Below are 14,864 nucleotides of genomic sequence, written 5' to 3' on the forward strand. Positions count from 1 at the left end.
AACGGTAGTAACTTTAATACCTAGAAATCAGTACCAGATTTTTGACAGTGCAACTTTGTACCTTGATTTCGAGCGATATTAACCCCAAGAAATGGAATGTGGACTGGATCTCCGTACAAGTAATATTTTTGTGGCGGTCCATAAATATTATTCACCATCACGGGGGCCTGCGTGGGGGGATTTTTCCAAAATTTCCGAAGTGTTGGGAGTGGTAAGGCAGACATACATATTTTATACATGTACGCCCCAAGTACTGCGAGCCTGGTTGAATTGTAGGCGCGGATTCGGTCGGAAATCAGTTTCAATCTTTTAATCGAATCAGGTTCTCCAATTGGAAGTAGGATCGACCCTGCCGTGCTGTTCGTGGGAATAAAAGGTTAATTAGAATGGGCATAAAATAACTATCCTCTTATCCTTGGTTTGGCGTGTCACCCCATTTGCATAAATCTCACTATGCCCATTTTCGGCGATACGGGCTTTCCATGTTGAATACACTCTGTGTCTCTCGCGAATGCGTCAAAATATGCAAATGAGGTGACTAGCACAAATATGTAGTTTGGCTATAGTCATAGAAACATTTTGCAGCAGCGTATTTAGCAAATAGAATGCTCAAACCCTGAAATGTTCCTTATCAATCTTTGCTTTACGTGGTCGCATTAAACATTATTCGTCGCAGCACACGGTACTGAAGGAAGGTTTTTTTATCAACAGACAAGCCCACGACGACATCTCATTGAGGAGGTGTAAGGTGGTTATCGCCGATATCCAACGGACTAACTTTAAATTGTTCAGGCCCAGAAATAAGTGGGCCCGTACTTTTGGGTTTTCCTTAATGGGCATGTTTACGCCCTTGGCAGAATTTAAAAAAAATTTCATCTGGATTTTTAAAAATACTGTAACTTTTCGAATTTTAACCCAATTTCAAAAAATAAACCCAACTTGTGTTCAGAATTGCATCCCTGAAATTATAACAACTAATTTTTAAAAAACTTGTAATTTTCAAAAAATTATCGTTTTTCGGGTTTCTAAAAATTCAGAAACAGCATAAAAATATCAAATTTTAAAAAAATTAAAACTGAATTTTTATATTTTCAGGGATGTAATTCTGAACACAAGTTGGGTTTATTTTTTGAAATCGGGTTAAAATTCGAAAAGTTACAGCATTTTAAAAAATCTAGATTTTGGCTGAAATTTTTTTTTTAATTCCGCCAAGACATGCCCATTCGAGAAAACGCAAAAATACGGGTCTCGATTGGTGATAACCACCTTACACCTCTCCATTGTTAGGCTTATCTGTTAGGTAACTCGTACCAGGCCCGTTCCGACGATGCTTCTAGGTGGAGCGCTGGCTCCAGGCCGTACGGCCCAAAGGGCCGTACCGGGACGTCCTATACACTAGATATAATTGTCCTATCACACGCCGCAGGATAATTGCATACCAACAAAGTAAATTGTAAGTGTCGGAAAATGTAAGGAAGACTTCATTTGCCAAGCCGTGTGTTCCTACTCAAAAATCTAACGATTATAAACCCGAATCTGCTCTTACGGGTTTAGATCTTTAGCTCATGAGAACGTTAATGTGTCATACAGAATGTAGTATTACATACAATTTCATACCTCCCTCCACGAGTTCATAATCTCATGTAACATTTGATTTCAAGAAATGAGCTAGGGAATTTAATTTCAAATAAACCGTTGCAAACGAAATGTAGCAAAGGGGTGAAGCGACACGGTCACACGGTCATGGCACGTCAAAATGATGGCGATTTCTGAAATCTTTGTCCAAACATACATCTAAAACCATCGAAACAAAAAATTCGACAATTTTCGACATTGGCGTCGTCTACACGGTCATGGGGTCATCGCACGTCAAAATGATGGCGATTTTCGAAATCACCGTCCAAAAATACATCTAAAACGATCGAAACAAAAAATTCGACACCTTTGACCGTTGGCGTCATCACCGTGGCGCCGTGACCTTATCACCTACAACGCCCATCTTCGAACTCATCCCGTCCTCAAAAATTAGAAACACGTCGGCGAAAACCGCATGTCGAAATTCGAACCCGTTCTAAAGTTATCGTGGATACGGACAGACAGACAGACAGACAGACAAGACATTTCCATAAAGGGATTTCGCTTCGCTTCACCCCCTAATAAAGTGAATATCGTCGGGTACGTAGGGGAGGCATTCAAAATCGGTTTTTCCAATTTCGTAAAAGCTGATATAAAGGTAAAAGCCGGTTTTTGGTTTAAGCAAAAACAAGTCACAATTTTTACAATTCTCCAAAAAACCGGTTTCACAATTTTCGAAGAAATGGGTTTTATAAAAATCCGGTGTTTACACACTCGATAAACCGGGTTATGGTTTTTAATAATACGAATGTTTTTGGATCTAATGTTTAATGTTTAATTATTGAGATAAGAATTATTTGTGCTGTAATCCTTTATTCCCAAGTTTACATTTAATTTGAATTTTGCATTCAATTTGTGGTTATTATATTTGCTAATTTTTTCAAAATTTGGAATAAAACCGTCTTCAAAACCCGGTTTGTGCGAATCGAACACATTTTTCCTACGAATTTCCAAAATCCGATTAATATATTGGTAAACCTGGTTTCGTAGAATTTTCCAAAACCTGATTACCTAATCGAAAACCGGTTTTACCAAAATTTGAAAAAACGGAATAAGCGAAAAACTTATTTTATAAAAACTTCCGATTGTGGACGCCTTATTTAGATATTTGTGAAGCTAGCACATGATTTCTGGTTAATTGGGCGGAATTTGGATTGAGCTTAAACCTATTTAGTGCTCAGGGGTCCTTGGTCAGGGCGAATTTTTGGCATGAAAATGTTTAGCATGAAATAGGAAAAGCAAGTTGGGAACACTTTCGGGTTGATTTATATAAACACAAATGTTTGGTACACATTGTATTTAAATTCCGGAGTCCTGTGAAGGTGTAATTTAATAGAAATCAAAGAATCTGCCGCTTCGCGTCAAAATTCCTTCCTGAGTACTAAGCTTTAATCGTTTGATTCGAGCAAAGACAATTGTCGTTTTATGAAACGTTTTAATTTGGGAAGAAGAGTAGTCGCACTGAAAAATTGTGGTCATGGTGCAAGACAAAGGTAATTGTTGTTTCTGGGACTCCCAGACTGGGAGGACACTTATTTCCGCTATTCTCTCTCCGCGACGCATGTATGTAAAATTTGTTTTGATTTTAGATGATTCTATTATAAGAGAATCCCCCAAAATTTAACACTCAATTGCATTTATGCAATTGAGTGTTATAGTTCTCAGCATCCAACCTCGGCCAAAATTTGATTCCCGCGTTCGTATCCCTACCATACTAACAGTGTGGGAAGGATACGAGCACGTGATGGTCGAGGTTGTATGCTGACCATATTAATAAGAACATTTTCCTTGCGCACTGAAAATTTGGACATTTCTAATGGAATGTCATTTCTAATGGAATGACTCTTTGTATTTGTTAGACTTTGTTTGAATCAATGAATTCTTCCTCCCATACCACTACCGTAGCATACGTATGTACTTATATTGTTACAGAATTAATGCATCATTGTGTTCCTCATTCATACTCCTGAAAAGGTTAAACTATAGATCTGCCTCGGTACCGTTTTTTGAGATTTTTAGTGCTGATTCTAAGGGACAAAGAGAGTGGAATTAGCACCAATATTATAAAATTCTAACTTTATGAGTTCCTCTGCAAATTAAAATTAATATCATTGATAGGGAAATTAAAATGAGCCGAAAATTTGTGTCATGTAAAATTTACTCCGCCGTTTGAAATTTGGATATCTCCATCCGCGCAGGTTTGAACTTTTACAGATATTGAAAATTTTGAGAAACTACGCCGCTGCCAATTTCAAAAGAATTTTCTTTATGCTAAATATAGGGAATTTAAGACTTGCAGTGGCGTGGTTTCGCATAATTCTCAATTTCTGTGAAAGTTCAAACCTGCGTGGATATAGAGTATGTAGACGCCTAGATGTCATAATTAATTTTACGACCCACTTTGAAGCAAGATAAAATGTCGCAATGACTAGATATTTTGCACCAGTTTTGAAAAGGCCGAACTGAATATGTGCTCCAGGCCGTCCCAATCCAAGGAACGCCACTGACTCGTACATACATACACAAGTACAAATAATTTTAGTCGAGTTTATGTTAGGAATGAAGGCTAGGTCAGATTGTTGACCCGTTCAATCTACCGTTACTCCACCTTTGTACTACTTTACCCCGAACATTTTGTAAAACCTAAGGTTTTTTTTGCTAACCCTGATTGCGACTTTTTTCATAATTAAAACAAGCCCTTTGCTGCATAAACTGTACAGATAAATAACTTACAAATGATTCCGTAATTTCATCGGATGATTCGGAAGTGGTTGAATGAATCCGACTTGGACATGATCATCCACTTCGCGCCCTTGTTCGAGATAAGTCTGTCTTATTGCGAATGCCGCCCCGGCGAGAAGAAGGGATAAGTGATCCACGCCGTACGCGTTTTTAACCTTCTTAAACTCCAACATTGGCATGGACTCCATCGTTTTGGAGAAGATTTCCGGAATTTCGTTTAATCTTGGGTCTAAAATTTGCGAATTACAATTGCACAAACGTATATATGCAAAAATATTTAGGAAAATATTTTATTGGGGGTATTCACGACGACTTAGCAGTTAGCAGGCTCGCATCGCTTCATGACTCTGAAAAAATTGCCTAGGCTTGGAGACCTGCAAGTTCACAAAATGAATTTTCCAGCCAAACTTTTTTGCGAATTTGCGAACTTTGTTTCTTTGCGAACTAGAAATGAATACCCCCATTCATTTTCAACATACTTGGAGCCGGGACTTGTGTCACATTGTTGGAAACATTCTTCACGTAAGCGACAAATTGGTAGGGAAATTTTAGCAAGTTCATACAATTTATTGACAATCTATCCGGATCATCGGGCACTAATTTTGTCTCGGTAGCTTTCGTTTCGAACAAATTCGCGGTAATTTTTAGTATAGAATTCCCATCACAAAGGACGTGACTACACCTAAAAATGAGCAGAGTTTGTCCACGTGCTCTCTCCGTGGTGACATTCTCCATAATTAAGATTTCCCAGAGTGGTTTATCCCTGACCCAGAGTCGTTCATGAGTCACGTGGTTAATGAGTTTGTTAAAATCCCCAGGATTTTTTAAGTCACGTCCCGAATATTCGGAGTCTGAAATTGAGGAAGATGAATAATCAAATTTTTTATGGGGCCGTTCATAAATTATGTAAATCTGGGTGGGGGGAGAAGGGTATGTTAGGATTCAATGATATTTCCCCCATGTTAAACACACATAGGGGAGGGACATGGGGATCTATGTACATATGTAGAAAATCCCGATTTTAGCACAACATAATTTATGGATGACCCCAATGGGATAACATTTTTTAATTTAATTTACATATTTATCACTAACCTGGTAAAAACTTGTGCTCGTTGAGATCAAAATTGTCGCATTTCCCCCAAAAGTAGTATCCCCACCATTCCACACTTGAGTTCCGGATATAAAAATTGAGACCCGTTCTTTTTATGCAACACTTTAGTTTCGAAATCGTCCTTGAATCTGTCCATGACAATTTTCTCTCGGTCAATTTCCACGATAGCGAAAATCGTAAGTGCGTTCCGAGTAAAGGTGTGTGCCCCATCTTGAAGGTAAATTTATTAGAAAATATGTAAATATTTGCAAGAAACTTAACAAAAGTAAATTGTCATGTGACCTTACCAAGTAAAGTACCTCCTGTCGTGAGCATTTTGAGGAGCGTTTCCCGTTTAAATATTTTTGCTGCCAGGGCGACAAATTGCCTTAAAAGGAGTAGTCCAACAAGTACAGGGAAACACAGGGGCAGGATGATAAGCATGATGATTAGGGTGGTCGTTAAGACCCGCAAGTTTGCCATTTTCGCAAAAACTTATTGATTTTTGTATATTTCTTACATAAATCCGGGGAAATTCACAATTCAGTTCAAGTCACTTGTGTGCATGTAAGTAATTTCCTAAATTAAGTATGATTTTACAAACTTTTACTAAATTCATGGATATGAGTACATAATTCTACAAAAAACTTAAGCTAATTTGTCTTGGAAATATTTGCAAAATTTTGTAAAAGTTTACATAATTTACAGATTTCAAAATGGTGCCAACTCTCGCAGGAATTAATTGCAAATATCTTTCCCTGTTGAAGTAGTCCACTCGATGGACGTGAATTGATTGCTAGACCACTACATAGATATTTATTTTCATAGTTGTCGTTAGAGTTGAAGATTATTCATACAATTATGTACAGACAAACATATATTTATAAGTAAATATGTATACATATTTACTTAAGTATGTACATAAGTATGTGAATACGGAGGATTTTCTTTTGTGCCTGTTTCTTTACGCATCTACATATTTGTGTGCCAACCGGGGGCACTTGTCGATTTACTGTATGTATTTACTTACATATTTATGTGTGTATGTAAATACGTGTCAGGTAGTTTTTGCGAACACAACATTGCGAGCTAAGAGATGGCAATGGTAATTGTATGCATGTTTGTTCAGATAGTGAGTGAAGCACTGTAAATACATTTTCTTAAAATTCATGAGAGGGTGTGTAAAATTTCAGATTTTAAAAGTACAAACATTAATGGAACTTCATACATATTAAGTACTTTCTGTATTTAGGGAAATTTGTGGCGCGATCCTGTTGCTTGGGGCGCGATCCTGTCGCTTGGGGCGCGATCCTGGGCGCAAGAAATACCTTGCACATGCTCAGCCGAGGACCTGCCAATAATTTTCCATGTTTTCCAAAATAGCTCCGCCTAGGACAACTTTTATTGACCACTTCACCTTCAAAAGTTTTGCAAATGTGTGCACTTTTTAGCGATGTTGCACTTCGAGGATATACATATCTACGTATTCTACATTCCCAGACATATGATTTGTCTCTGATATGTCTTTGATATGAATTCTCTCTTTTCTCAACACGATGTCGAATCAAAGCTTTATACTTGGTGACTTTAATGTAAATATGCTGGTTAATTCTTCCGAGTCAAAGAAAATGATAAGCTTAATTGATCGACATAATTATGTTCAGCTAATTAAAATGCCTACCAGAGACGACAGTCTATTAGATTTTGTTATTGTTAAAGATAATCAAGTTTCAAAAATTATTGAGATCAATGTTTCAGAGGAGGGTATATCTGACCATCGTTTCTGCTTTTGTAAAGTCAAAGTATGTAACGAGATAAATAGATCAAAATAGATAAAGAAGCGTAACTATAAAAGTATAAATTTTGAACTATTTGTAAATGATATGGTTGAAAGTGTCAAGAAGTTACCATTTGATGGTAATTGTAATATTTTGTGTCACGCACTAACCAATAATATTCTTTCTGTTTTTGATAGACATGCTCCAATTGAAACAACTACAGTCAAGCTGGATAGAACTTCAACTCGTGTATCAAAGCGCACACAAGAACTTATACAGAGAAGAGACTTTCATTATAATTTGTGGAAGAAATCACGTAGTACTTATGATTTTTGTGAGTTTAAGATTTTGAATAAGTCAATTCGCAACTCTTTGAAGGTAGATACTTTTGATAACACTCAACGCTTAGTAAACAAGATAGGCCCTTGGGATACTCTCAAGTTATTTGGCTTGCGCTTTGGCAAAATCCAGGGAGAAATAGGTGCCAACATTAGTCTAGATCAAATTAATCAATATTATTGCTCAATGGGCTTTCCAGAAGGGGTGGCACCTTTTGATACTGTTGGAAATTTTAGCCCAATTGATATTTCCAAGTAAGCAAAATTTTTGGTGAAATCCGTTTCAACGTTTGAGATAGTTTCTGCATGGAAAGGCCTCAAGCACAAATCTTCCAAATTTCCAGATACTGTAGGCATGTCAATGTACATGTTAGGGCTTGCTCTTCCCATTCCTCATTTTAGGGATTCTCTTGTTTCAGTTTTCAAAAAGTCATTTTCCTCTGGTAGAGTCCCTGACCAATTAAAGTGTTCGCGTGTTGTCCCCATTCCCAAAATTAGTAATGCTACGAAGCCAGACGAATTTAGGCCAATAACTCTAACGCCCTATCTTTTGCTGTTGATGGAGAAAGTCTTCAGCAATAGACTTGAAAAATATCTAGACGAAAATAAAATATTGTGCCGTTCTCAGTTCGGTTTCCGTAAATATCACAGAACAGAGCACTTAGGACTAGGACTCACGGACTTGATTCGTCTGAATTTGGATAAGGGAATGGTGTGCGTTTTGATCACTGTTGATTTTAAGAAGGCTTTTGATTCTGTTCATAGAGGAAAATTGTTACAAAAGTTACATGATTTGTATGGTATATCTGACCACTGGCTACGTGATTATCTGTCAGACAGAAAACGATTTGTTGATGTAGATGGTAAAAAGTCAAAAGTATTAAAAACTATGGCGGGTGTTCCAGCTGGTAGTATTCTCGGTCCTAGATTGTTTTCTTTGTATATTAATGACATGCCGAAAGCGTTAAAATATGCATTACCTAACTACTTTGCAGATGACTCAACTTTTGCTTATTTTGGACACATCAGAAGACTAGCAGAGTTACAAAATTGTGTAAATGAAGACATGAATAATATTGTACGGTACACTTCGGATAATAGCCTGTCACTTCATGACCGTAAAACAAAAATGTTGTTACTCGGGTCTCGTTCACATCTCAGTTTAATGTCCAATTTTAATGTTACTGTTAGTGGTGTTACTATTGTTCCGTGTGACAGGTTAAAATGTGTGGGTTTAACTATTGATTCTCGTTTAAGCTGGAGGTATCATATTGATGACATGGCTAACAGGGCTTATTTTAGAATAAGAAGCTTGTACACTGTAAGGCAATATTTTACACAAAAATCACTTATAACTATTGGAGTGGCTGTAGTAATCTCAATTTTAAATTGCATGTCTTGTGTCTGGGGTGTCGCCTCACAGAGAAACCTTATTGTTGCAGAAAGAGTTATTCGGTCATTGGCTCGATTAGTGTTGCGCAAAAGAAAGTTTGATCCAGTGTCGTCCGATATAAAGTTAGATTTAAATTGGTTATTCCCAAAGGATATGTCAATTTTTCGTACACTCTGTATTATGTATAAAATTGTTAAGCTCAATAATGTTCCATTTTTTGACGGTTATTTTTGTAAACTATCTGAGTTTCACAATCATATGACTCGGGGCTCGAGCAACAATAATTTTCGTAGTACCATGAAGCCAAGGACAGAATTTGGGAGAAACTCTTTTAACTTTAGGGGAATATTATTATGGAATTCACTACCTAATGACATTAAGGATGAACTGAGTTATGTTACGTTCAAAAATAAGTTAAGGACCTATTTATTGATGAAATAAGTTAAGGTATTTATTGATGAAATAATTTAATCAACTCGAACTATTATTTGTAAAACAATATATTTATGTTAAATCAAGATGAGCTTGATATTGTTTAAGCGACGTAGATGATCAAGATATTTCCTACTAGATAGGGTTTGATCATTTTTGTAAATTATTTGACAAAATTTGTGTGCTGAAATAAATCTATTATTATTATTATTTGTATCGAGGAATAATAAGTTCAATGCCAACTGCCTAAACGATTAGCATATTATTTTAATCACAATCGCACATATGCAACGACCAGACGAACTTTGATCACGACTTGATTTATTTAGCCCAAGAATTTGACTCATTTATTTGCACACTCTTAAAAAAATTGCTACCATTTTGAAAAGTAAATGCACTCAGAATTAAGTAAATAAGTGAATAAGTAAAAAAATATTAATTTAACTATTCAAAATCCAGAGAAACCTTAACTTGATAAAGACTAAAGTTTACTCTGGATTTAGTACATATGTATGGTGTATTTTACTCAAGTCTGAATTTAAATTTGGTACTATTCAAAAGTATAACATTATTTTTAAGAGTGCACATATTTCGACTTACCTGACCACGAAGTCGTAGGTGGAAAAGACAACAATCTGACGCAATGCACATTTAATTCTTTCCAGTCAGGATGCAAAGTTCTCGTGGTGGCAGAATTTCTAAGACGGTGATCCTGCAATTAATTCTCGTCTTGGCGTCGATATACAATGTTCAGTGCAGGAATATCTTGTCCGTCGAGTTTTTCGGGGGGAAAAGCCACGTGCTTACGTATCTCCCCCTGCTGGAGGAATTGGCGAGAAAGGGGAACAATGTGAGTGAGTGATGGTTATTTTAACCCTTTGATTCGTACGTACACTCGAAATAAATTTGATTAAAATTTACTCCATTTTGAGTAAAATTACCACCAAAGCAACTATTGAGTAAAATGTACTCTGACAAAGGTAAAATGAACTCAAGGTTGAAAGATTTTTGCTCAACCTTGAGTAAATTTTACCTTTGTCAGGGTAAATTTTACTCAATAGTTGCTTAGGTGGCAATTTTACTCAACTTTATTTACAGTGTAACAAAGACAATTCTCGTTTTATAAAAAAAATCTCAGGTGACGCTAATCGCCCCAGCCAAAGGGCTCACCAAGGAGCCCAACATTCACCAAATCCACAGCATCGATTTTGACCTGATTTGGAAAGACTATGACCTCTTCGCCCTGCAAGAGAGGAACGAGCACATGAATCCGTTCACCCTCTTTACCCGCCATCTTCCCAAATATTGCCGGGAAATGTATGACCGTCCCGAAATCCAATCCCTGTATGGACAAGACTTCGACCTAATCATCCTCCAAAATCTATTTAATGAATGTTCCCTCGGATTTGTGTATAAAATTATGACCGGAAACGGGACCAAGAAATCGACCCCGCTCGTGCTTTTCTCCGTTATCAGTGCGCATTACGGGATCGTGAAATATGTCGGGGGTCACTACCCGAGTTCGTTTGTGTCCAATCCGTTCCTCAACTTTGGTGATGAAATGACCTTCACGGAAAGGTTTGTGAACTTTGGGGTGAACTATTTCTTCCAAGCGGTCTTCAGTTTGTACTATGTTCCCGTGATGGAGGACGTCTACAAGGAAAAGGTTGGGCGGGATGTTCCCCGAGCCGAAGAGATTTTGGGCATGACTTCCCTGATTTTGTCGAATGGGCATTTTTCGCTTAGTCGACCCAAACCAAACCTCCCCGATGTGGTGGACGTTGGCGGGATGCATTGCCGAAAGGCGGAGCCACTGCCGAAGGTGGGTAGCATTTTGGGAATTTCAGTACTTAACTAGAAGAAATCTATTTAAAAAACTGGAATGAAGGTTTATTTAAATATGCACTTTTAGAAAACCGGTATTAAATCGTTACTGACTTGAGTGAGTATATTTGTATGTATGACTCTACAGGCCAGGAATTGGACTAAGCGAAATATGTCCAAATTATTCGCGCAAAATTCCCAGAGCACATCTCCGATGATATTTTTGCACATTTCATGTTCTGCCGTGTTTAGGACATGCTCATAAAAAAATTGGCCAGCCACACCCACTTATATAGGGTGTATTGAGAAAACCATCCATCTTCTGAACTTTAACTTTGAGATAAAGTGAATAAAAAATCAATAATCTACAAACTCGTATATTCAAATTTTGAATAAATGGATAGTATTGAACGAATATTTTTTTCCAATTTTTAAATTGAATGTAATTTAACCGAAACAATATTTTGTGATCAGGTATGTATGTATACATATTTTAGTAAAATAAATAACGGACAGTATTGATACTTATCTAGGAAATTGACGACTTTCTCGCCTCCGGAAGAGGAGGGGACGCCGACGACGCAGGTTTTATCCTCTTCTCCCTCGGGACAAACCTTCTCTCCAGCGCGATGTCTCCTCAAAAGCGGGCCGTCTTTGTCTCCGTTTTTGCCCGTCTGAAGCAGAAAGTGATTTGGAAATATGAATCAGACGATGTTCCAATGAACGTTTCAAAGAACGTTTTTCTTAGCAAGTGGATTCCCCAGCAGGGGCTCCTCGGACATCCGAAAATTCGCCTATTCATCACGCACTGTGGGGGTGGAGGGACTGAGGAGGCCGTCTTCCATGGAGTTCCCCTTATCGGAATCCCCTTCTACGGAGATCAACCTCTTAACGCACAGTCCGCCGAGAATCGCGGCTACCTCGTCCGTTTAGAGTGGAACGACTTGACGGAAGACAGACTCCTGGAGGCAATAAATGAAGTCCTCAATAATCCTAGGTGCGACTGCGTAACTAATTTTTTTCAGTTGAAAAGTTGAATTTCCCTTTACAAAAAATTTACTTTGTTTGTTGAATTTTAATCACGCATTTGTAAAGGGAACGTTCATAAAGTATGTGACCTGTACATACATCAGCATGCCCGCAGTTTTTAGTATCTAAAGCATGATGTGATAAGCCGTACACTTTTATTTTATGAAGGTCGACTAATAAATACACTTGTCATTAACTTGAATATATAGATATCGGAAAAGTGTGCAGGAATTATCCGCCATTTTCCGGGACCAGGTCGACAATCCGTTGGACAGGGCAGTATTCTGGGTGGAATATGTCATGCGTCACAATGGTGAGAATTAAAATAAATATACAATAAGGTTAAAGTCAATAATAACAACTTTATCTGACGCCACAATTTCAGGCGCTCCTCACCTCAGATCGGCGGGGCGAAACCTATCCCTAATTCAATACCACTCACTCGATGTCGTCGCGGCGTACCTGGTCATTATATTTGCTTCGCTTTTTGTGCTCTTTATCCTCGCCAAAAAAATTCTCAACTTGTTTGGGCTTATGCTTCCTAAACCGAGCAAGTATAAAACTACGTAGAAACATAAACAGTACATATGTACACAATTAGAATTTTTAGCTGAACAGACAATTTTCATTATTTAATGCGTCTTAATTTTATAAATAAAACGAATCGTTTTAAACGATGCTTTAGACACATAAATAGATAATTCATATCATTAATGTACATATGTATGTATTTATGTATGTACGATTGCAAAAAAATCGACATTAGGATTGTGTAAAATAAGCGCAACTAAAAATTATGTATACGCATTGTTCATGCTTTCCTCGAAAATATATTTGTTAAATCTATTTCATAACTAAATTCATTTCTAAATACACGCAATGTATTTAACACAATTATTGTAACGTTTTTATCTCGTGAAAAATCGTCACGATTCATGACAAACTCTTCTTTATGCTGACATGACATTGATCGCACGACAACAAATTATTCAGTTTGACAACTCCCCATCATTCTATTGAGATTAATTTTCGTCAATCCCAGTTACAGCTTTTCGTTCTCGAAAAAAATCAAATAAAAGTTTCCGAAAAATTTGCATAATGAGAAAAATTAAAAACCTGCTGATTTTCCTTCTCGTCACTCAAACCACGATCAATTTAGTGACGTCGTCCTGCTCCGTGTACAGTGTGTCGAATATTGTCGACGAGCAGCCTGACGAAGACACCAATTCAAATAACACGAACGAGACACGTATCGTATTTTATGCAGAAATCGAAGAAAGCCTCAAGAAAGGAACGGGCGTCTGGAATTTTAAAGATTGCAAACAAAAAGACCTCCTCGACCTGTATTATGATGAAATCGCAGATTTGCAAAAGTATGTACATATATAAATTGGCCAACTTTTTTGCAAATTGTTTTATAACTAGTTGCCATCTATAAGACTTATGTATTAAGTCGCATAACATTATTTTAAAAATTTTTCCAAAACTATTTAAATGCAAACTAGTAGATTTTTGGGAATAATTACAATGTTAGGTAGAAACCTGATCAGGGAGATATTGATTGCTCGGTATTAAATTGGCTACCGCTTGGTGTTAAAATTATTAATGCGTAACAAAATTTGCTGCCAAGATGGGAAAATTTTAATACCGAGCTACAATTTTGTACATATAACAAAATGGTATAACTTATCCATACCAGATAGAGATTTGAATACCGCTTGGTATTAGTTTAATACTGAATTTTTAAGAGAGTACTCGTAAGAATTGAACTGCATACATAAAATCCTTTCATAAATTTTCGAAAATTAAATATGTAGAAATCTAAACATTGTTATTTAAAATTTTACACAGGTATTTTCTGGTTTAATTTTCTGCATATTTATTCCATCACTTAATTTGACCTTATCTTAATCCCCAGGAAACGATATCCTGTCACGATAACGACTAGCTCTGATCCAAAATTCAACCAAAAGCAAATCTACACCAAAGGCGGGCTCGGTTTAGTCTCCCGCTTCACCGTCATTCCCGCCGTGATCATGTACCCGAAGCCGTCCGAAGATGAGGAGGCCTTGGTCGCCAGGATCCTCGACTTGCGACAGCGCGTCATCTCCAAAGCGATCAATCCCCAGCAAACCTTCATCCACTTGGAAATGACGCCGTCAAATTTCTCCTCGTTTTCTCGCCGTTTAGAAGACAAATTTCGTAATGATGAGACCAGAGTTCACTTTCTTAATGCGACCGATATCTTTCAAATGATTTACCAGCCGAGAGGAGAGGTCAAGGAGATTACTGGTAGAAAATAATGACACGATTTAAGCCGTACTTATTTACTGACTAAGGTTTGTAGTAAAATTCGTATTTTCTTTAAACTTAAAAAAAATTGGTCATATTTCTAAGAAAAATTATCCTATGTACAAATTTTCGCAAATTTGCTCAGGTCAGGGGAGTGTATTTGGTGGGTGAAAGTTTGTAAAACAATTTTACAAAATTTGCGTATTTTGCAAATTCCCAATGACTGCGTGAATTGATTTAATGCTAAATAAAGTAAAATTTTGTGTAATATATATGTGTTTTTAATAAATTATTAAAACATTTACTGT

At 37.0% G+C, this 14,864-nt stretch overlaps 2 protein-coding genes across 2 annotated transcripts; both read left to right on the plus strand.

Annotated features, from left to right (window-relative positions):
* Window positions 1-10,081: 10,081 nt before the first annotated feature.
* On the plus strand, window positions 10,082-12,834 carry LOC110861895 (UDP-glucuronosyltransferase 2B7). The gene is made up of 5 exons (XM_022111029.1): window positions 10,082-10,261; window positions 10,550-11,233; window positions 11,769-12,232; window positions 12,474-12,577; window positions 12,650-12,834. The coding sequence occupies exons 1-5, from the start codon at window positions 10,082-10,084 to the stop codon at window positions 12,832-12,834; spliced, it is 1,617 nt and encodes a 538-aa protein (XP_021966721.1).
* A 451-nt stretch (window positions 12,835-13,285) lies between these two features.
* Window positions 13,286-14,825, plus strand: LOC118433309. The gene is made up of 2 exons (XM_035845111.1): window positions 13,286-13,637; window positions 14,183-14,825. Exons 1-2 carry the CDS (start codon window positions 13,363-13,365, stop codon window positions 14,565-14,567), a joined length of 660 nt encoding a protein of 219 aa, XP_035701004.1. The 5' UTR covers window positions 13,286-13,362; the 3' UTR covers window positions 14,568-14,825.
* The last annotated feature ends 39 nt before the right edge of the window (window positions 14,826-14,864 follow it).

This window comes from Folsomia candida, unplaced genomic scaffold (genome assembly GCF_002217175.1).
Source record: "Folsomia candida strain VU population unplaced genomic scaffold, ASM221717v1 Fcan01_Sc047, whole genome shotgun sequence".
NCBI classification, from domain to species: domain Eukaryota; kingdom Metazoa; phylum Arthropoda; class Collembola; order Entomobryomorpha; family Isotomidae; genus Folsomia; species Folsomia candida.